Source organism: Piliocolobus tephrosceles, chromosome X (assembly GCF_002776525.5).
Source record: "Piliocolobus tephrosceles isolate RC106 chromosome X, ASM277652v3, whole genome shotgun sequence".
Taxonomy (NCBI): Eukaryota; Metazoa; Chordata; class Mammalia; order Primates; family Cercopithecidae; genus Piliocolobus; species Piliocolobus tephrosceles.
Genome location: NC_045455.1, coordinates 82,629,228 through 82,650,645, shown reverse-complemented (window position 1 = coordinate 82,650,645; position 21,418 = coordinate 82,629,228). Strand labels below are relative to the sequence as shown.

At 39.2% G+C, this 21,418-nt stretch overlaps 1 protein-coding gene across 1 annotated transcript in view; it reads right to left on the bottom strand.

Moving 5' to 3' along the window:
* STARD13 (StAR related lipid transfer domain containing 13) overlaps positions 1 to 21,418 on the bottom strand; it is a 551,493-nt gene that overhangs the window by 394,711 nt on the left and 135,364 nt on the right. Inside the window, exon 4 of the mRNA XM_023208808.3 lies at positions 21,125 to 21,259. Within this exon, the coding sequence (XP_023064576.2) occupies positions 21,125 to 21,154 (30 nt within the window). The 5' untranslated portion in view covers positions 21,155 to 21,259. The remainder of the gene's footprint in view (positions 1 to 21,124; positions 21,260 to 21,418) is intronic.

Below are 21,418 nucleotides of genomic sequence, written 5' to 3'. Positions count from 1 at the left end.
TCAAGAGCAGGTTGTTCAGTTTCCACGTAGTTGAGCAATTCTGAGTGAGTTTCTTAGTCCTGAGTTCTAATCTGATTGCGCTGTGGTCTGAGAGACAGTTTGTTATAATTTCTGTTCTTTTACATTTGCTGAGGAGTGATTTACTTCCATCAGGGTGAACAGGCAAACTACAGAATGGGAGAAAATTTTCACAATCTGCCCATCTGACAAAGAGCTAATATCCAGAATTTACAAAGAACTTAAACAAATTTACAAGAAAAAATCAAACAATTCCATTAAAAAGTGGGCAAAGGATATGAACAGACACTTTTCAAAAGAAGACATTTATGCAGCCAACAGACACATGAAAAATGCTCATCATCACTGGTCATCAGAAATGCAAATCAAAACTGCAATGAGATACCATATCACACCAGTTAGAATGGCAATCATTAAAAAGTCAGGAAACAACAGATGCTGGAGAGGATGTGGAGAAATAGGAACATTTTTACACTGTTGGTGGGACTGTAAACTAGTTCAACCATTGTGGAAGACAGTGTTGCGATTCCTCAAGGACCTAGAACTAGAAATACCATTTGACCCAGCCATCCCATTACTGGGTATATATCCAAAGGTTTATAAATCACGCTGCTATAAAGACATATGCGCATGTATGTTTATTGTGGCACCATTCACAATACCAAAGACTTGGAACCAACCCAAATGTCCATCAGTGATAGAATGGATTAAGAAAATGTGGCACACATACACCATGGAATACTATGCAGCCAAAAAAAAAGGATGAGTTCATGTCCTATATAGGGACATGTATAAAGTTGGAAACCATCATTCTGAGCAAACTACCACCAAGGACAGAAAACCAAACACGTCATGTTCTCACTCATAGGTGGGAACTGAACAATGAGAACACTGGGATACAGGGTGGGGAACATCACACACCGGGGCCTGTCATGGGTGTGGAGAGTGGGGAGGGATATCATTAGGAGATATACCTAATGTAAATGACAAATTAATGGGTGCAGCATACCAACATGGCACATGTATACCTATGTAACAAACCTGCACGTTGCGCACATGTACCCTAGAACTTAAAGTAAAATAAATAAATAAATAAATAAATAAATAAATAAATAAATAAAAAAGAGAACCACCTGCCTCGGCCTCTCAATGTGCAGGGATTACATGCCTGAGCCACTGTGCCCTGCCTTATATCTTCTTATAAAAGAAAAAAAAAACTACACCATAAAGATGGCCGCAATAGTTGCTCTATTTGAGACATTGCTAGAAACTTCTTACTTCTGCAGAAAAGTCCTTCAGCAACAGCCTGAATATTATTTTGCCTGAAAGAAAGCCTGCTTCCCAAGTACAACTTATAGCATCTTGGGTGTTCAGTGAGAACTGAATAAAGGAGCCCAACACTCCTTGTCCTAACTCTGTGAGTTTACAATCCAGTGCTTGTTGCTCTTGTAAGCAGAGACTGGGAACAGTAAGTTGATGGCAGAAAGAAAACAAATATTTATTGAGTGTCCTTCATGTGGTCAGCAAAGTACTAAGTTTCACATTTATTATACTATTACACCATTCTTAGAAAAATGTTCCAAATGTTCTACAAATAAGGAGACTGAGGATAAGGGAGGTAAAAATTGAAGATTCATTAGTTGGTAATTGGTATGGCTGGAATCCATTCTCAGGTTTCTCTAGTACTAAGAAATAATTCAGTATATAATACAATAAGTAATTAAAAATTCATATAGAATTAACTTACATTTTTAAAAAAGTCATTTCACAAAAATGAATCTTTATATATAGTAGGACATTAAATAGTGTCAGCCAGAAAAATTACATATGGTTTTGCACAGATATCAAATATAATACCAAAACATTAATATTATCTTTTAAATAATTCTTAAACAACAAAACGTCTTTCGAAAGAAAAGACAATTTTCAAATTTGTCTGGCAAACAAGTCTGCCAAAGAGCAAGGTCTTCTGATTTAACTACATCTTTTGTTAAATTTTTTATCCCCAACTTTCATGAAAATTTAGAACAAAGTATTTCAAAGTCTAGTTTGATATGCATTGTTAAAATGACCAAAATGACAGATAAAAAACAGTGGCCAAGCCAAAATAACACCTCACGCTCGTGGGTCCTTTTATGGTGGATTCTCCTCAAATGTATTTATTTCAATTCTTTTTTTTTTTTTTGAGACGGAGTCTTGCTCTGTCACCCAGGCTGGAGTGCTGTGGCCGGATCTCAGCTCACTGCAAGCTCCGCCTCCCGGGTTCACGCCATTCTCCTGCCTCAGCCTCCCGGGTAGCTGGGACTACAGGCGCCGCCACCTCGCCCGGCTAGTTTTTTGTAGTTTTTAGTAGAGACGGGGTTTCACCATGTTAGCCAGGATGGTCTTGATCTCCTGACCTCATGATCCGCCCATCTCGGTCTCCCAAAGTGCTGGGATTACAGGCTTGAGTCACCGTGCCCGGCCTTATTTCAATTCTTATAATATATAGCTATAGTTGTCAAAGTGTGGTCTGCAGAGTCCTGGGCATCTCTGAGACCCTTTCTGGGGGGTTGTGAGGTCAAAATTATTTGCTTTATACTACTGAGATGCCATTTGTCTTTTTCACCACGTTGAAATATTTACCATTGTACAAAAACAAGGCTGGCTAAAACTGTTGGTGTCATAGCACAAGCAAAGCAGTGGCCCCCAACTGAACCCACAGTCACTGTAGTCTTCAGTGACATGCACTTGTAAAGGAAAAATACAGTGCAAATTTCACTTAAGTAGGTTATTGATGAAGCAGTAAAAATTTGTTTTCTTAAATCTCAATGCCTAAGTACATATTTTTAATATTCTGTGTGACAACATAGGAAAGAAGCATTAAAGTACTTTCCTTGGATTTTGCAAGGAAAATGCTTGAGGAAAAGCATGTGTGATTGAGTTGCAAGCTGAATCAGGTACTTTTTTTGTGAACGACTATTTTTACTTGAATGAACAACTAACGAACTACACTTATTCAGATGTGGGTGTTTGGCACACATTTTCTCAAAAATTAATAAAGTGAGCCTATCACTGACAATTTTTCTTGTCAACAATATAATTCCAGCTTTCAAGAGAAAATTAGAAGCTTAGAAAATTTGTATTCACCACTATGAGCTTGACAGCTTCCAAAGACTTAGAGACCTTTCTGAAAATGGTGTTGATGCAAATGGATGTGATATTTTTGATGTCATATAATGAAACGTGTCACAAGTGGAAGATCTGCATAACTCAGTGTACCAATATTTTCCAAACAACCAAGGCATACTGATACAATATAATCCATAGGTAAAAGATATACGCGAAGGGCAAATTTGACCAATGGATTTTAATGTAAGAGGATATGAAAAGCTCATTGGTATGGTTTCAGATTCTACATATGTAGAAATTACCACTTGTTGAGTTTTGGTATAGTATAAAAGAATACATACAATTATCTAAAAAGGCTATTAAAATACTTCTTGGCCAGGTTTGGTGGCTCTCACCTGTAATTCTAACAGTTTGAGAGGTCAAGGTGGGAGGATCCCTTGAACCCAGGAGTTTTGAGACCCACCTGTGCAACATAGTGAGACCCTGTCTCTACAAATTAGCCAGTTGTGGTGGTATGTGCCTGTAGTCCCAGCTACTTAGAAGACTCAGGTGACAGGATCGCTTGAACTTGGAGGTCAAGGCTGCAGAAGGCCATGATCATGTCACTGCACTCCAGCCAGGACAACAGAGTGAGACTGTCTCGTAGAGTAGAGTAGAGTAGACTAGACTAGACTAGACTAGACTAGAATAGACTAGATAGAATAAAATAAAATACTTCTCTTTTTTCCAACTATATAACTGTAATGCCAGATTTTCTTTCACCCAAAACAAACAACATAGTTATGAATTAAAGCTGAAGCAGATATAACAATTCAGTTGCTGTCTATTAAGTCAGATATTACAGGAATTTGCAAAAGTGCAAAAAATAGTAATGAAGCTAATGGGTTTTTTAAAAAATGTAAAACCCTTCTCAATAATTATTTGTTTTGAAAATATAGTAATGTTTCACTAAAATATTCTAATTACATTAACTTTTTGGGACTATTATTGTTATTTTAAATAAAATTATGAAAAATAATTTTAAAACTTCTGATTCAATGTTCAATAAAGTAAACATTAACAGTTTAAAATTTATTAAGGACTCATAAAATCAATAGCTCTTTGGGGTTCTTAATACACTTTAAGGGTTAAAAGGACTCTTGAGGCCAAAGTGTATGAGAGTCACTGTGCTATAGAAAGAATGTGTGTTCAGTAATTACAATTGACCTTTGAACAAGGCAGACGTTAGGGGTGCCGACCCCCAACACTGTCAAAAATCCAAGTATAACTTCTGAGTCCCCAAGAAAACTTAACTGCTAACAGAGCCTACGGTTGACTGCATTCCTTACTAATAACATAAATAGCTGACAAGCACATATTTTATATGTCATATGTATTATATACTATATTCTCACAATAAAGTAAACTAGGGAAATTTTTTTGAGGAAAATCATAAGGAAGAGAAAATATATTTATTATTGATTAACTAGAAGCAGATCATCACAAAATCTTCATCCTCATTGTCTTTTTGTTGAGCAAGCTGAGGAGAAGGAAGAGCAGGGGTTGGTCTTGCTGTCTCAGGGGTGGCAGAGGTGGAGGAAAATCCACATGTAAGTGGGCCTGTGCAGTTCAAGTCCGTGTTGTGCAAGGGTCAATTGTACGTGATAATATGTGACTAAGACTAAATTGTGTTTAGGTATCTACCTACCATCTTTAAAGTCACTTGCCTAAGGTAGGGCACACAGGCTTTTCAATTTAGCATCTTCTTCAGGAAAACCACTCCTCTGCCATTCTCAGTGCAAGTGGCTGATCCTACTCTCTGGATCCAGAGGAGGTTGGCATGTGTTGCAGAACTTACTAAGCATAGTTCTACATTCCTAAAAAACTGGTCTGGTGGCGCAGACAGGCCAACAAAGGAATATTTGTATTTACAATTTTGGTTGTGTTGCTAACTGCGGATGCAGCCTGGAGCTGCTGGTGGCTGTCTTTGCTAACAAGTGGAAAAACAATTACAGTGTAGCCAACATAGATAGTAGGGACAAGTGAAAAAAAATGTGTACTGATAATACTGAACTCTGTAACCAACATGTTTGAAGACAATTGCACCTTTGGCCTTTCTAGTTGGGGAAGCCAAGAACTTCCTCCTATTTAAACTTTTATAAGGGGAATTTATATTATTTGCACTGAAGTGAACCCTAACCAATACAGTATTTGATAGCTGGAAGGGGAGTGTTGTAAATGACAGACCTTACAATGTGACACTGGATAAGCTGAGGTGAGAGGGGGGACTCCCCCATTCCAGGGAAAAAGGCAAATGCTGTTACTTGACAGCAAAGCAGCCAGTTAAAAGATGCTTAATGTGTATCAGAATTCAAATCATATACAGTCATGTGTTGCTTAATAGCAGGAACAAGTTCTGAGTAATGCATCATTAGGCAATTTTGTCATTGTGGGGACATTCTAGAGTTTACCTATACAAACCTAGATGGTCTAGCCTACCACACACCTAAGCTATATGGTCTAGCCTATTGCTCCTAGGCTGCTAACCTGTACAGCATGGTATTGCACTGAATACTGTAGGCACCTGTAACACAATGGTTAAGTATTTGTGTATGTAAACATGTCTAAACATAGAAAAGGTACTGTAAAAATACATTATTATAATCTTATGGGACCACCACTGTATATGCAGTCTGTTGTTGACTGAAACATCATTATGCAATGAATGCATGACTTGACTGTAAATGTCAAGTTTTATGGAATCATGGAAAAGATGCCAGAATTTTGGAGGGTGTTGGCTACTTCTCTTAGCCTTCAGTAAGACCATACAGGGAAGGAACGGCCTTCAGTCTAATCTGGCAGTTGCAGAAGGAAAGAGGAAAAGGGACTCTTCCTAAGAGTCATCCTTTCTGCCTGCTCTGGGCACTCCAAAATGGCCAACACCACTGGCCTTTAGGATGTGTAAATATCTGCCCCATGCTAAATTTAGTACAAGCAGGAAACATAATGAGAAAAGAGATTGGAATCCTGGTCAGCCAGGGGTCTGGGTTCCAAACGCCTGCTGCTATACATTCGAAAAGACGAGGTACAACTCTGCTCCAAAAGCCATTCCTAGGAATACCACCACTGAGGGATTAGGATCTATGTGGTTTCAGCCAATTGTCTCCAAGCGTGAGGCCCAAATGGCTAGGGAGAGGTGTACAGCATGAAGGCTGATTGCTAAGAGGAAGAATCAGTGAGGTTTGGAACCAGGCTAATGGGCCATGACTCCACAAAAGCTCTGGCTTTGTTACCATTGTAGGGAGTATCCAAGAAATTAACAGAGCAACAGTCAACAGATCTGTCAGGAGAGGCTGTGGCATTGCCAGTGAAATGCCAAGGCTCACCAAACAGACCAGAGAATGCCTAACTCGTAGGGCAAATTTTCATTGCCCAAATCCACACCCACAGGAAGGAGGAACTGAAATGTTCTAGCTTTTAGAACAGGAACTTCCCAGTGTCCATCTGACACATAGCTGTTCAGGACAATAGGAAAGGGAGTTCCTCCCAGAAAGCAGTGAAGGGCCAGCCAGATTCCTGAACAAAGAACTCCCTCCACTGCCAGGTCAGAGAGTCCTTGCTCTCTTTGCCCAGCAGCATGAGATCATTGTGACGAACTTGAGATCAATTTTTAGTGGCTGCCCTTCTCTCCTTTTCCAAATGGAAGTTTTATTGCAGTGATGGCATTTTCTCTCTACCACTGTGAAGTGGCAGTGCTAAATTTATCCTTTAGCCAGAGGCTGCCAAGCCATGATGAGCTACATTTAGACCCAACCAAAAAAATGTCATAACTTAGAGATTCTGGAATTGAAGCTGAAAGCAGTAACTGGATGAGCCTAAGCATAGTCTCCCTTTAGAGTGAAGGTAGCGAAATTTTTCTGGTAGAGGTATATTTGCATTATATTGGCAAAGGCCACTTTGAGAATTTTATAAATGGAAAGAAGGTTCATATGGATACTGGGCAGCCAAGGGATGGAGACAGAATCAGAGACATAGTTAACCTGTGTTTTGTTTAGCCCAGAATCTCTTTAGGAGCTTTTTCCCATTCTGAGCCCAAGTGCTTTAGGTGGGGCTCTAAGACTGCCACCATGGAAACCTGGTCAATCAAGTACCGGATTTCTTCATTCATAGTGATTATGTCCAAGGATGATCACATGACCAAAGCCTGGCCAATAAAAGCTCTCCCTGGGTCTTCTGCTGGAGCTATTGAAAAATTAACTTTTTATTTTAATTTTTACTAGAAATTCCAGCTGCCAGTACAATGTAAACTCAGAACTACTGCTGGTCATTTTTGCCACAATGTAGGGAGAACCTACCCAACAATGCAGCCAACACTGAGTTTAGTAAGCAGAGAAAATTATTTTGAACTTCTAAATCTAGTCATATCTAAAGCTGGACTGATAAACCCTGGTTTTCCAAATTATTTGAGTCAATAAATACAAATTTGTACTGAAACGAAACTGAGTTGGGTTTCTGTCACTTTCACAAGCCAAATAATCCTAACAGCTAATTAAAATAATTTCTATTTCATTTTAATTCTTTCAAAGAGAAATAATAAAGCTGACACCTAATTTTTTTTTCCTATTTAAAAACTGATGTTGTCCGGGTGCAGTGGCTCATGCCCGTAATCCCAGCACTTTGGGAGGCTGAGGAGGGCGGATGACTTGACACCAAGAGTTGGAGGCTAGCCTGGCCAACATGGCAAAACTTCTCTACTCAAAATACAAAAAATTAGCCAGGTATGGTGGCACACGCCTGTAATCCCAGCTACTCACAAGGCTGAGGCAGAAGAATTGCTTGAACCCAGGGGGCGGAGGTTGCAGTGAGCCGAGATCATGCCACTGCACTCCGGCCTGGACAACACAGCAAGACTCCATCTCAAAAAAAAAAAAAAAAAGAAAAAAGCTGCTGTATTTCTGCAGTCCAAGATGTATTTATTTCTTTAACAAACATAACATTTCAGTAGAGGAATTATTGATTTAAAAATCTGTGGGGAAAACAAAAAATCACTGTAAACTGAGGTGGCATTAAAAGGTAGCTAAGGTCACAAAGATCTGCATTAGAGGGTAATTCCCCTGGACAAAGTGATGATGAGAACCAACCATTTACTATTTATTATTTGTATCCTACTTATGTTCAAAAAATGTTTGTGTCTCTTTGCAATAGCAATAGGCACTATGTAATAAAATCACTAAAGCAAATTAAAAGCTAAAAGATCCAAATAATAAAGTGAAGGCAGAGGAAGTTGTATTGCAAATCCTAGGCTGAGTCTCCCCACTAGAGACAAGCACAAAACTGGTCTCTGAGCTTCTGAAAAGGCAAAGCAAAATGGATGTCAAAAAGTTCCGTACCATGGCTATCTTCACTGAAGGAAACATTTCACTAGAAGAGATTACTTGTTTCTATCACTAAAGTTTAAAAATAACTAATTACCTAACTCTTTATACACTAGCCCCATGTAATAAAATTGAGTCTTTAACAGAAGCTTCATAAAAGATGCAGAAATGCTCTTTTCACATCTCTTATAGAAAAAAAAAGGCCATTAATTAAAGCTCAGAGGCACTTGTTTAATTGTAAATCCATGAAGACAATTTGGATGCAGACTTAGAAATAAAGAAGCAGACACAGGCTGTTTTTAGTAATGTGGCTTGATATGTGAGCAGATTTTGGAGAATGTATTTCAAAAGAAAGTGTGATGGGGGTGGCATGTCCCTTAAGACCACTCTTCCCAATTAACAGTTGTCTCATAAAATCTTGTAAATAAAGGTGACACAGCAAACCACTGGAAACCAAAGACTAAGATCTATCTTAGGAAATTAAGTCCCAAAAGAGGACTGCTGATTAAAGTGATATCTACATGCACTAAAATCCCGTTATATGTGAGCAAAATTTTACAGTGCAGATCAGTCTTGCTTGCTTTTCTTACAAGATGAGGAGTAATAAATACTGTTAAAATGCATAACCAAAAACTTTCAAGATTAAGAGAGTCTTAGAGAAGTGTTAGAGTCCTTAGAGCAAAGACAGGTGCTTTTTAAATTTGATATGTTTTCTCACTCATTTTTTCTTTTTTCTTTTTTTTTTTTTTTTGAGACGGAGTTTTGCTCTTGTCGCCCAGGCTGGAGAGCAGTGGCGTGATCTTAGCTCACTGCAATCTCTACCTCCCAGGTTCAAGGGATTCTCCTGCCTCAGCCTCCTGAGTAGCTAGGATTATAGGTGCCCACCATCACGCTCAGCTAATTTTTTTGTATTTTTAGTAGAGATGGGGTTTCACTGTGTTGGGCAGGCTAGTATTGAACCCCTGACCTCAGGTGATCCACCCGCCTCGGACTCCCAAAGTGCTGGGATTACAGGCATGAGCCACTGCGCTCGGCCGTTTTTTCAATCTTTAACCATAACTTCAGCCCAGGTTCTTGTAACCTGATTGCCGCAAACCACTAGAAGCTACCGGAGAGTCCTAGAACAGAGTCTCCCTCCCAGTCCTCAGAAGAAACCAACCCTGTGCATATCTTGATCTCAGGCTTCTAGTTCCAGAACTGTAAGACAATAAATTTCTATTGGTTAAGCCACCCAACGTGTGGTACTTTGTTATAGCAACCCCAGTAAAATAATAACAACAGCCACATTCACTTGTTTATATACTGTCTACAGCTGCTCTCGTGCAACAACGGCAGAGTTGAGTGGTTAGAACCAAAACCACATAGCCTCAAAGCCTAAAATATTTACTATCTGGCCCTTTACAGAAAATGTGCTGACTGTTGACTTATCTGATGAGTGAGGTAGGGTAAAGGGTCACCAGGCATATGAGGTTTATTCTCCTTGTCTTTCTCCTTTGAGAAGTGTCTGATGATCCTTGCTCAGCCCCTCTGTCTTCCACACAGGCTGACTCACCTGGGATCACTGAGTTCTATTTGGGATAAAAGTAAAAGAAAAGAAGAAGACACTTTGGGTCCGAGGCGTGGTCTCCAATTTAGCTTTATCAGCAATGAAGTGTTTATTTTCTCTCTTCCTGATAGCTATACATATTTCTCAACTGAATTAAAATCTGGGAGGAGAGACATATGTGATTCATTGGCTTCCATGAAGCTCAACTTCTTCCTCCTCATAGTATGAAGGTGTTGGAAATCTTATTTCCCTCTTGAAGTTTTCCCAAAAAGGAAGTGAGTGCTGATTTGTTTTTAACCTGGCCATATCCTCTCTGAAGATGCAATTCTCATGACTAATTTTTAAATTCTGTATCACATAAAACTATTATACTTGCACTCATGCTCACAAAGGTTAGTTTTTTTTCATGCTATGTCATTATGAGTCTCTGTGTATGCTTCTGTAGCATAAATCTAAATTACTATAACCTTTCTTAGATTATGAGCTTCTGAGCAGATTTTTGTTCAACTTGCATTCTGCTTTTTTTAATAGCAACACAGTGCTATGCTGTTAATATGTTTCCCCCATTAATAATGAAGGCCCCACTAATCCACTGCTAACAACTTTATTCATGTAACGTAACAAGGAAGAGAATTTTCAAGATGAAAAAGACACTGATAATAAATAACAGCTTTGTAGATTGAGAGAAAAATATTTTAACCTCTAATAAAATATATCTAGAAATATGCCTGAGAAAGTCAGCCTCTAATCTGTCACCTGCCGTTTGTAATTCACTAAGTTAACCCACTGATATTTATGGAAATATACCCATTACACACGTGATTCTCTCTCACATCCGTAGATGGAGGGGCATGGAAGATAATAAGATTAAATAAACAGTTGGGAGAAGATCTTGACATTCAGGCAGAAACATCTGGCTGTGATTCAGTAGATGTTCACAAAGTGTAATGGAGAAAATGGATACAGTGTTTGGGAGGAATTGTAGAGGTCTTAGCTTAACGATCTAAATGAGAGATGTGTCTGGCTTGTGGGAAGGAGGAGCAGGGTAGGCCCAGCAGGGTCTGTTTGCTTGAGGTTTCTAAAGATACTCAGGGAAATAACTCATCCAAAGGAAGGACAGCCATGGGGTGCTGCTGGAGGAATTGTTGGGCTTGTTACCTAGTTATCTAGTTATCAGTTGCATCTCACTCAGCCTCTGTGTACTGCTCAGGGAGAGAGGGTGGCGGTCAAAAGTCAGTAAAAGTCAAAAGAGCTGTTTCCTTAAAGACTCTGTTGAGGGCAGTGTTTCACAGTAGGTGCCACAATGGAGGCTGGAGGGTAGGGCGGGGCCAAGGGCAGGTTCCTACTCCGCAGTTACCTTTGCAGCTGCATGCTAGAACAGCCTCTGGCTAGACTAGGCAAATGAGAGAGCAAAACACAGAGGCAGTATCAGGATCTTTGGAGGGCTTCAGCTGCACCACAATATGGACACTGACAGATAATACCATCGATGCCAAACAGTCATAACAACCAAAAAAGGAGCCTGCCATGATGCAGCTTACAAATCCAAGTTTTAGACATATGTGGACCTCTTCCTGGACACCCCATTCCCACCAAGATTCCTAGGGAGAAAAAGAGCCCAAGGCTTCTAGAACTGGTGGGCAGAAATTGTAGATGGAGTTTGAATAAATGGGAGTGGAGCCTTGGAAAGTGTGTGGTTTTACAATTACTGCTTCCAGGTGATGTGGCCTGGAAAATACCACTTACAAAGATGTAGAAGAGGAGGTGATGCAAAGGCCAAAGTAGTAGATGCTGGATGTGTTAAATATCAGCTGCGTGACCTTGGCCAAATTGTTCAAATGTTCTGGCTTCAGTTCCTATATCAAAAAAGTACAATCTTTCAAATGCCCTCACAAGGTTGTAGTAAAGCTCAGATGTGGGAGAAAACCCTTTACTTTAATGAAGAGTTATTATTATAATTACATGGAGTATTGCAGAGCAGGCTATTTATAAAAGGTTCTGAGTGCACCGATTTACAAGATATGCTGCCAAATAATTCAACTGTCTTCTGGTGTAAAAATGTTTTTGTGTCTTCCTAAGCCATTTCCCAAGAAAGTAATTTTTCTCACATAAACAATTGTCTCAGCAAAACCTAGACCCTCTTGAAAAGACTGATTTTAGGAGCAACCGCGTTGTCTGCGTCCTCCAAGGAGACACAACAGGGAAAGTGCAGAGATAGCCGGCACAGGAGAAATGAAGGACAGGAAAGCCTTTGGGGCACTAGAAAGTGGGGACCATAAAAATCTTGGCCTTGTTTTAACATTTCTCAGAATATAGAAGAGTCAGTGTATGAGTTGTTGGTAGTGATGGTTCTACTGGGAAATCTTAACTTTAAATTGCCTGCCAATCTTTATTTTGCGTGTCCAAGAAGAACCATTTATCACTTTTATGAAGCCACTGAAAGCCCACGGTGAAGGAAAAAACTAATTATTGAGCAGTACATGTCCTCACACTAAATACATAATGAGAGTAATGGGCTGAAGGCTGTAGAGATGGGTAGTAAATGTTTTGATAAAACAAATCTAAGATGCTCCTGACAGAAAGACAGCCCTTCCTCATCTCCACTAATTCTCAAGTTACTGACAATTAGCCATGCTCTGTGATGATGGATTTTATCGATAGCTCATCTCCACAGTATAGCCTTTCGTTAGCCAATGACAGTAACCCAGGTATGCATATGACTTTCACTCTTAGCAAAGCACTTTTTATATCTATATATACACATATATATATACACACACACATATGTTAACTTTGTATATATAACACTCTCATAAGTGATATATAATGTATATATAATCTATAATGTATATATAATTCATATATATGAATGTATATATTTATGTCATAATATATATTAATCATCTATAATTCATTATAATTCATAATATAATGAATTATACATAATTTCATATATAGTTGAAATGTCATATATAGTTGGGTTATTACTGAAACCCAGGGCAGTAATTAAACATATCGGTTTCAGCTGTTTTTCTTACTTACCTTAAGAACACCGAGAACATTTTTGAATGAATTCCACTATCATATTTTAATTCAGAGTAAAAAAACGTATCCCCTTACATGCACCGGAAGCCTACTAAGTAAACTCTATCCTGGTCAAATAAATCTTCCTTTGCCAGGCTATTTCTTGGGATTCCATATCCAAAGTTAATTTGCTTAATTTTTTCTCATTATTCTTTTTAATGCTCTCTGGCTTAAATTCTGCAAGATTATCTATTTATTGGTTAAAAAATAACAAATGGCTTTGGTCATCATAAAGTCCTTCCTCTTGGGTTACTACCTAGAGCTTCTCTGTCCACGGCCCACAAATGCCTCCTGAGCTCTTGGGATGTGGCTAGTCCAAACTGAGATGTGCCATAAGTGTAAAATACAAATCAGATTTTGAGGACTTAGAACCCCCCAAAGAAAGTTATGTATTGGGCCGGGCATGGTGCCTCACGCCTGTAATCCCAGCACTTTGGGAGGCTGAGGGGCAAGGATCACTTGAGCCCAGCAGTTCAAGGTTGTAGTGAGCTGTGATTGCAACACCGTACTCCAGCCTGCGCAACAGAGCAAGACCTTGTCTCAGAAAAAAAAAAAAGGAAGAAGAAAAAAAAGTAATATGTTAGTAATTTTTGTGTGCTGATTACATGTCAAAAATGGTAAGATTTAGGATATACTGTTTTCAATAAAATATACTATTAAAATTAATTATATCTGTTCCTTTTACTTTTTTTTAAGTGGCTGCTAAAATATTTTCAATTACCTATGGGGCTCAGTTTGATGGGCAATGCTGAGCTTTCAACTTTGCATCCTAGGTCTTTATCACAATGCTCCTCCCACCCTATTCAAGCTCATCCTGCCTTCTTTTTTTGTCCCATGTGCATTAACATCACCACTGAACAGCTAAAACCCAATTCCTTTTGCCTACCTCTACCTCAACCAAAGAAGAGTTCCTTGGCCCTCATTTGTTGGAGGATAGATATAAGAACTTGATGCTACTCATATAGTAAGTATGCTGGTGCTGAAGTTATTCCATTAGAAATTTTAAAAAACTGTTTTCCTTATTCCTAAAATGATCTCTGAAGACTTAAAGCAAAGTTGGCAGAACAGGGGCAGAATATTCACAGATGTTCCTACTTGCCCTGAAGGCAGAATTGACTTTCTGGAAAAATTACATTCAGTAAGACAGTTCTACATGGAGTGAAACAAATGTAATCCTGATATTCAAGGGAGTGCATAAAGGTTCCTCCAACAATGTGGAGTTAATAAAAATGGATGGCCAAACCGGTTGTGTTTTTCTTGAAGGAAGTTCATAGGCAGTATCAATCCCGCCCAAGGGAGCAACGGGGCTGGATATTTTCCAAGCGTTTGCCATCAACAGCTGGACTTACTCTCTCATTGTGCTTTGCCATTCTTACACTTCTGATATTTTTCGGACAAATAAATCCATACACAGACACATTTATAACAAACCATTGTCAATCCATGATCTATACAAACCTGCCTCACAATAACCAGACTGTACAGAGCACCGCCTGCCCTGTCTCTGTGTCCTGTCTACCTACCGGCTGCTCCCTGCCACACTCTTTCTCCATCCTCTACATCTGCTTCTGGGACGCATTATTTAAAAACAACAACAACAACAACAAACAACAACAACAACAATCTTGAAGCTTTTAGAGAATCAATGAGACTAGAAGTTGGGGGCAGGAAAAGCCTCTGAAAAAGCAGAAACAACCTCCAGGAGCACAGAGTTCTAGACAGGGCTAGTTGACCTGTGTTGTGCCTGTTTCTGAAACAGCTTCTTGCGCATTACTTGGTTTGCTTTTATTTCACTGTTACACTGCCAAAATTACCCCCCATCCCAGATTTATTTGAGCTAAGAGAGGATCTTTTAAAAATGCAGATACTTCTGAGAGTGTTAAAGTATAAATTTATCCATCGAACCACTTTGGACTCACTGCTTGTCTTCCTCAGCAGTAAGGACAGTAATCTAATTTCAACATGAAGGGTTACAAAGCCGTCTACCTGTGGCTACTCCTGAAATCCATCAAGATAACATTTTAGCAGCTCAAAAAGCTGTGCCAAACTGCTTCTCAAGTTTTCCCCAGCAAAATGACTTGAAAACTAAAAAGATTCAGGAGATCTCATTTTTGTTACACGAATGTGGGAGGTGAGGTGGGACACCAATTTATGGTCCTGTAGTCTTAACTATGGAGAAGGCAATTTCCCAAGAGGTGACAGCTGTTTGGGGAGGGTGGGGAAGATGATAGTGCTGAGTAGAGGCAAGTGGCAGAGTTTACTAACTCACCTGTCACACTCACTCTCCAGGAACAGCTGTGTAATCACTAAAGAACCTGAACTTCAAGACGCTGATATTTATGGCCAAAATTCACAGACACTTCTGCACTTTGCATATCTTGATAGAGACTTTTCTGGATATTTAAAGTCTGTAGGACCCTGCTATTTGTGTATGAACCAAATCTATTTCTACCACCTGGTCAGATCCTCCTGCCCATGAGCTGAGCCATTCCAATGGGTCCTGTCTTCCATGAGTCATGTAAGGTCAAGGCACATGATGACAAAGATTCTCTACTTGACCAAACATCTAAACCTTCTCGTAGGCCCATCTGAGCACTTTAGCAAGAACCCTGCTAAGTCACCCAAACAAGCCTGCATACCTGATGCCCCTCAATATCTGATGAGGTTCATCATGTATCACCAGCCCCCAGGTGATGATGTCTGATTACCCTGCCCTGTCTTCAGCAAGAATCCACTTAGGTGGGTTTAGGCAGACTCCCACTCCTGTTGATGCTATTTCCTCTTGGTAATTTTTTTCCTTTTTCCTCCCTTCCTTCCTTCCTTCCTTTTTTCTTTCCTTTTCTTTTCTCTTTTTTTTTTTAAAGATGGAGTTTCACCATGTTGGTCAGGCTGGTCTTGAACTCCTGACCTCAAGTGATCCACCCACCTCAGCCTCCCAAGTGCTGAGATTACAGGTGTACGCCCAGCTGGTAAATTTTTTTTATCCACTGGCCTCCACCCTCCTCCTTGGCTATAAATTCCAGCTTGCTCATGCTGCATTTAGAGTTGAACCCAATCTCTTCCCCACTGCAAAATCTCCTTACTGTGATTCCTATACCTATCTTGAAGTGCTTTAACAAGTGTCGTTAAATAATTTTATAAGCAATGAACAACTTAAAAAGCCACAGAAAACATCATAGATAGTTAATCCCTTAATCTCTGTTTCAACTTCACAACACAGAAAATCAACAATGGAGAGACCTTGAAACATTAGAAAATCATTACTTCTCCCATCTTTTTGTAAGAGATTAGGTATCTGTAATATTTCCAAACCCTGCATAGAGCCAACTCAACACAAAAACAGCAATTCTTGAAGGACTACACAGAGAAGGCACTCCATAAATATTTGCAGGCCAACTTGTTCAAATGTGTTTTTAGAGCACTGCAAAATGTATATCTTGCTTTACTTGTAAATGTGTATTTTCTCTAAATATCCTCTTCTCATAGATATCCAATCATTTTCAGTTGCCATCTGGTGCATAACTTCTGGCACAGGTGTGGGCTGCCCAGGTCTGCAGAGTGGAGAATTTATTACAAGAGTCAATGCTGCTATCCATTCAAGACAGAGGAAACGTGTGATCAGTAAAGGCTATAAAACAAACCAGAACGAAAGCCTTGAATTTTTCAGAAATGCCATGTTTAAAAGTACTTCTTTAATAATTCAGAGGAGAAATATGTCTGGCTGGTAGCTGGGGTGATTTCATGGGTGGATATATCTAGTCAGGGCCTAAAGAATGCAGTGGCCACATGCAGTTGTGACTGCATATTTTCACCCACACAACTGGGCTGTGTTCCTGAGACAGATGCTGTTTTACACAGACATGGCTTAGTAGGTATTAGTTCTGGCAAATAGTCCCCAAAGCTGCAGAAGACGTAAGGACCTAAATAGCCTAGAATAGTTCATCATAATTTAATGATAAATTTAATCATAATTTAATAAAAACAGTATAAAATACTGTGTTTTATTCTCCAAGATGTTACTTTTCTTTTCAAACAATAATGGCCAGTCTGTCTTCTATCTGCTGGACTACTGTGTACATTCAGTTTGCCCCTCGGGTAGTGCTGCCTCAGCCTGGTGGTCAAAGTCATTCTGCCTTCCCCACAGCTGCTGCCGTGAGGATTTGCTTCACGTACACTTCTGCTCCCTTTGTTCCTACAAAAATCCTTGGAACTTCCCCATTGTGCATCCCAAGCAGGGATCCGTGTGATTGTCATGCAGGAAATAATGGAGAGGAAGAAGCAACATGAGGCAGGAAACCCCCCACGGCCCCACCACTGGAGGCTTCTCTTCTCCCGTATTTCCATAGCTACCACTTTTCCAGCTAAAGGACAGGCTCATCTGCCAAATCTCTAGCCCCTGCACTGTCTCAACTCTTACAAAGCCTCCAGATATTCCTTCAGTCTTACTTAGTTTCTCTAATTAGAGTCTAGGAAGTTCACCGAACACAGGTGGCCTCTAAAGGATAGATAAGCATTACTCAGGACCCATCACCTACCCGTCTCATCTCCAACCAACGCACAGGCCTAGCCCCATGGGAACACTGACTCGAGCTGGGAGAGCCCATGCCCTCAGTATTTGCCAGGAACAGAGAGTCACTTGTTTGGCAGTCAGGCCTAGATTCAGAAATGAGCATGTGTTCCTCAGACATGATCTACAGGGCAGTGAATTTTACACATCAGGTAATTTATGGCTGAAATAGGGTTATGCGCGAAACTAAGAAAATAATGTCAGATAAATGAAGGTACACTGTATTGAAGAATTTGTTTTCTATCTTGACAGAAATTCAGCCAGCGGCAAGTGTTCTCTGTGGGAGCTTCTGAGTTCACGATAGTTGAAAGAATTAGAAGTGAGTTGACTCTTTAGAAGTTGTTCTCTAGAATAGGAAAACAGCAAGGGAAACAATCTATTGTCCATCTCCTTAAAGACTCACAGCTAGAACAGCATCAAATGGGTTCCTCTGCCACATGGGCCCCAGCTTACACGCTGCCTGTTTACAAGTTACCATCTTGGAAGGAATGCCTGTGATAGTGGTAGTGAAAGCAGATAATAGAAAAAGATGTTCAGAGGATAGGTAGATGTCAGTATTAACACCTGAGGATATGTGTTTCTCCTCTCCACTCTCTGTGCCACTAAGAGACAGATTATGATTTTGTGAATGGACCAGAAAATTAAATATTCCCTATTTTTTTACACAATAATTTACAAAGTTATTCTGTCCCTATCATGAATGAGCTAATTTGGAAATAAACTATCTGCCGAAGGATAATTAAGAGCTTACTATAAAAACAAAGAAACAAGATGAAAAAAAAAAAAAAATACTCTTAGGAAAGCAGCTAAGGCAAGTCCCAAATGCCTCTTTAATAAATTACGCTCCCTTCAGAGGCAATAGGCAATGAATTATAGCATTAAACTAAAGATAATGGCTTTCTCCTTTCTAACTTTCATTGTTAATTTTTAAGAAAATCAATAAATATCTAATAAATACTTTCTTCTCGGGCTGAGGAATGTTCCAACTAGGAAGTCTTGTGTAGAAGTTTAATATCAGGCATTCTTTACCAAAAAGAAACAAAATGTGGATCACAGTAAATATAATTAAGATGTGCTATATTTTTCTTTTTTTAATTGAAAGCAATGCTTTTAAAAAATAAACTTCACTTTTTAGAGCAGTTTTAGGTTCACAGCAAAATTAAAAGCAAGGTACGGACATTTCCCATATGGCACCTGCTCCACACATGCACAGCACCCCCATCATCAACATGGCCCATTGTACTCTGGAGTGGTACATTTGTTACAAATGATGAACCTCCACTGACGCATCATTATTAACAAAGCCCATAGCGTACAGCAGGGTTCACTGTTGGTGTTGTATATTCTATTGTAATTCATTTTGACAAATACAGAATGACATGTATTCACCATTATAGTATCATATACAGTAGTTTCATTCCCCCCAAAATCTTCCATGTTCTGCCTATTTCTCCTTCTTTCCACCTAACACCAGCACCCTCGGATTTTTTACTGTCTTCTTAATTTTGCCTTTTTCATGTATTAATAGTTGAAATTATACAGTATGTAGCCTTATTTCACTTGGTAATATGCATTACCTTTTTATAAAGGCATTACAAAAGCTCCCTTGTGTATTGGTAGTGACAGACAGCACGGAGACCCGGACTTGAGTACTGGTTTTGCCCCCTTGGGCAAGTCACCTACCTTTGCTAGGCCTTGGTCTTCTCATTTGTAAATTCAGCATAACATGAATAGCTACCCTGGTAACTTTGCCATGTTGTGAAGATCAGGTTTCTTCTCTAGAAAATTAAGGTAGTAATGCCTTGTAGGGCTGTTGTAAGGATGAAATAGGCAATGTGCGTGAAGAGCTTAGCATTGTGCGTGGAACATATTCCATGTTCAATCACGGCAGTTAACAATGTTATTTTATTATCACATGTGCTGAATATTTTCCATTTGACCATCTGAAACTACTCTCTGCTTTTTTCCACCTTTTCCTATGGGGCACAGTTTCTAAAGAATGGATCAGCTGAGCACCTTTCCTTCTGACTTTTCTATGGATTCAGCCAGCAGGAGGTCCCAGGAGGAGGTTAGCAGATGGGAGGAGGAAGAAATTGGGTATTTATTCCCTGAGCCTCTTCCCTGCAGGCAGAAGTTTGGCTGTGGCTGTATTTCTCCGTGAAGGTCAAAGATCTTGCTGAGCCACCAACACTTTAGAATTGTTGATTTACCTTAACCCTGCCCATATCTTGCTGAGTAATTTCTTAAACTATCCCTTTCTAGGTCATTTTAAAAGTTTCTCTTGTTTACTGTCAGGATGACACATGATGTTTGCCTTTCATATTTATTTATAAAATTATTATTCCTTTTTTTTTTTTTTTTTGATACGGAGTCTTGCTCTGTCGCCCAGGCTGGAGTGCAGTGGCACAACCTCAGCTCACTGCAAGCTCTGCCTCCTGGGTTCACACCATTCTCCTGCCTCAGCCTCCCGAGTAGCTGGGACTACAGGTGCCCACCACCACGCCCGGCAAATTTTTGTATTTTTAGTAGAGACAGGGTTTCACTGCGTTAGCCAGGATGGTCTCGATATTCTGACCTTGTGATCTGCCCGCCTCAGCCTCCCAGTATCCTGGGATTACAGGCGTGAGCCACTGTGCCCGGCCCTATTGCTACTTTTTTCCATTGTAAAGCAGGCAAGGCATCATAAAAGCAAGAACTATAAGCAACTGTATAGAATCTTGCAAATTATTACTTAAAAATCCTTCTATATCTAACACTGGTCAGGACTTATGAAGGTCTACTTTCAGATTCAATTTTTAAAAAGTGAAAAAAAATTTAAAAGATTCAAAAAAGTTATAAATATAATGAAAAGTTGTAAAATGTCTATAGGAAAGGTTGGTCAACTTTTTCTTCATCAAAACTATACCTCAAAATGCAACAACAAAAACAACAAAGCTCTATATTATTTTCAACTTGGTAGAACAAAGGCAGTTTTCTAAACAAAATGGATTGAATGTTAGTAGCTAATGTTTTCTAGATGTGATTCCCACTCTTAGGCCTCTTTTCTGGATCTCCGAACAGTGGGAGACAGACTAACCCAACAGGGAGACTTTTTAAACGTAGTTCAAGGAAATTTGCATTTGCAGCATAAACTTTTACTAAAAATGAAGAGATGAACTGAAGTGTGTACAATCCACTACCATGGTTACAATGGACTAACCGTTTTACCTTCAGCAAAAGCATTTTTTTGTAATTTTATACATATTAACAACTATATATGTTCTCATTACAAATTTTCTCCTCTTGCAGTGAAACAATAGTTTACGCTAATGTTAAGCTTGAAAACACAAACAAGAAAAATAGATAATTTGTGAACATGGTGCTGTTTTTACCTTGGTGAATTACACTGTATGAACAGAGCAGGACACTCACACCAGGGGCATATGTAAGAAAACTAAAACTTACTTTAGTTTTTGGTTGAGTTCCAGTTGACATTTGGCTTGGCACACCATCAAGATTCTGGATGTTTGCAGTTTTAGTTCTACAAATTCCTTTCTTCTGATGATTTTTCTTAGGATTACTCTCCAGGTTTATAGAATCCTGTAAAAAAAAAATTTTTAAGAGATTTTTTTTTCATGTATAAAGGACTATCCTTAGGCAATAGTTCAAGTAAATTAATGACTTACATCAATAAAAAAATGTTTTAAACTACAACCATTTTGAAAATTGACATAAAATGTAAGAATATTCTTAAATATT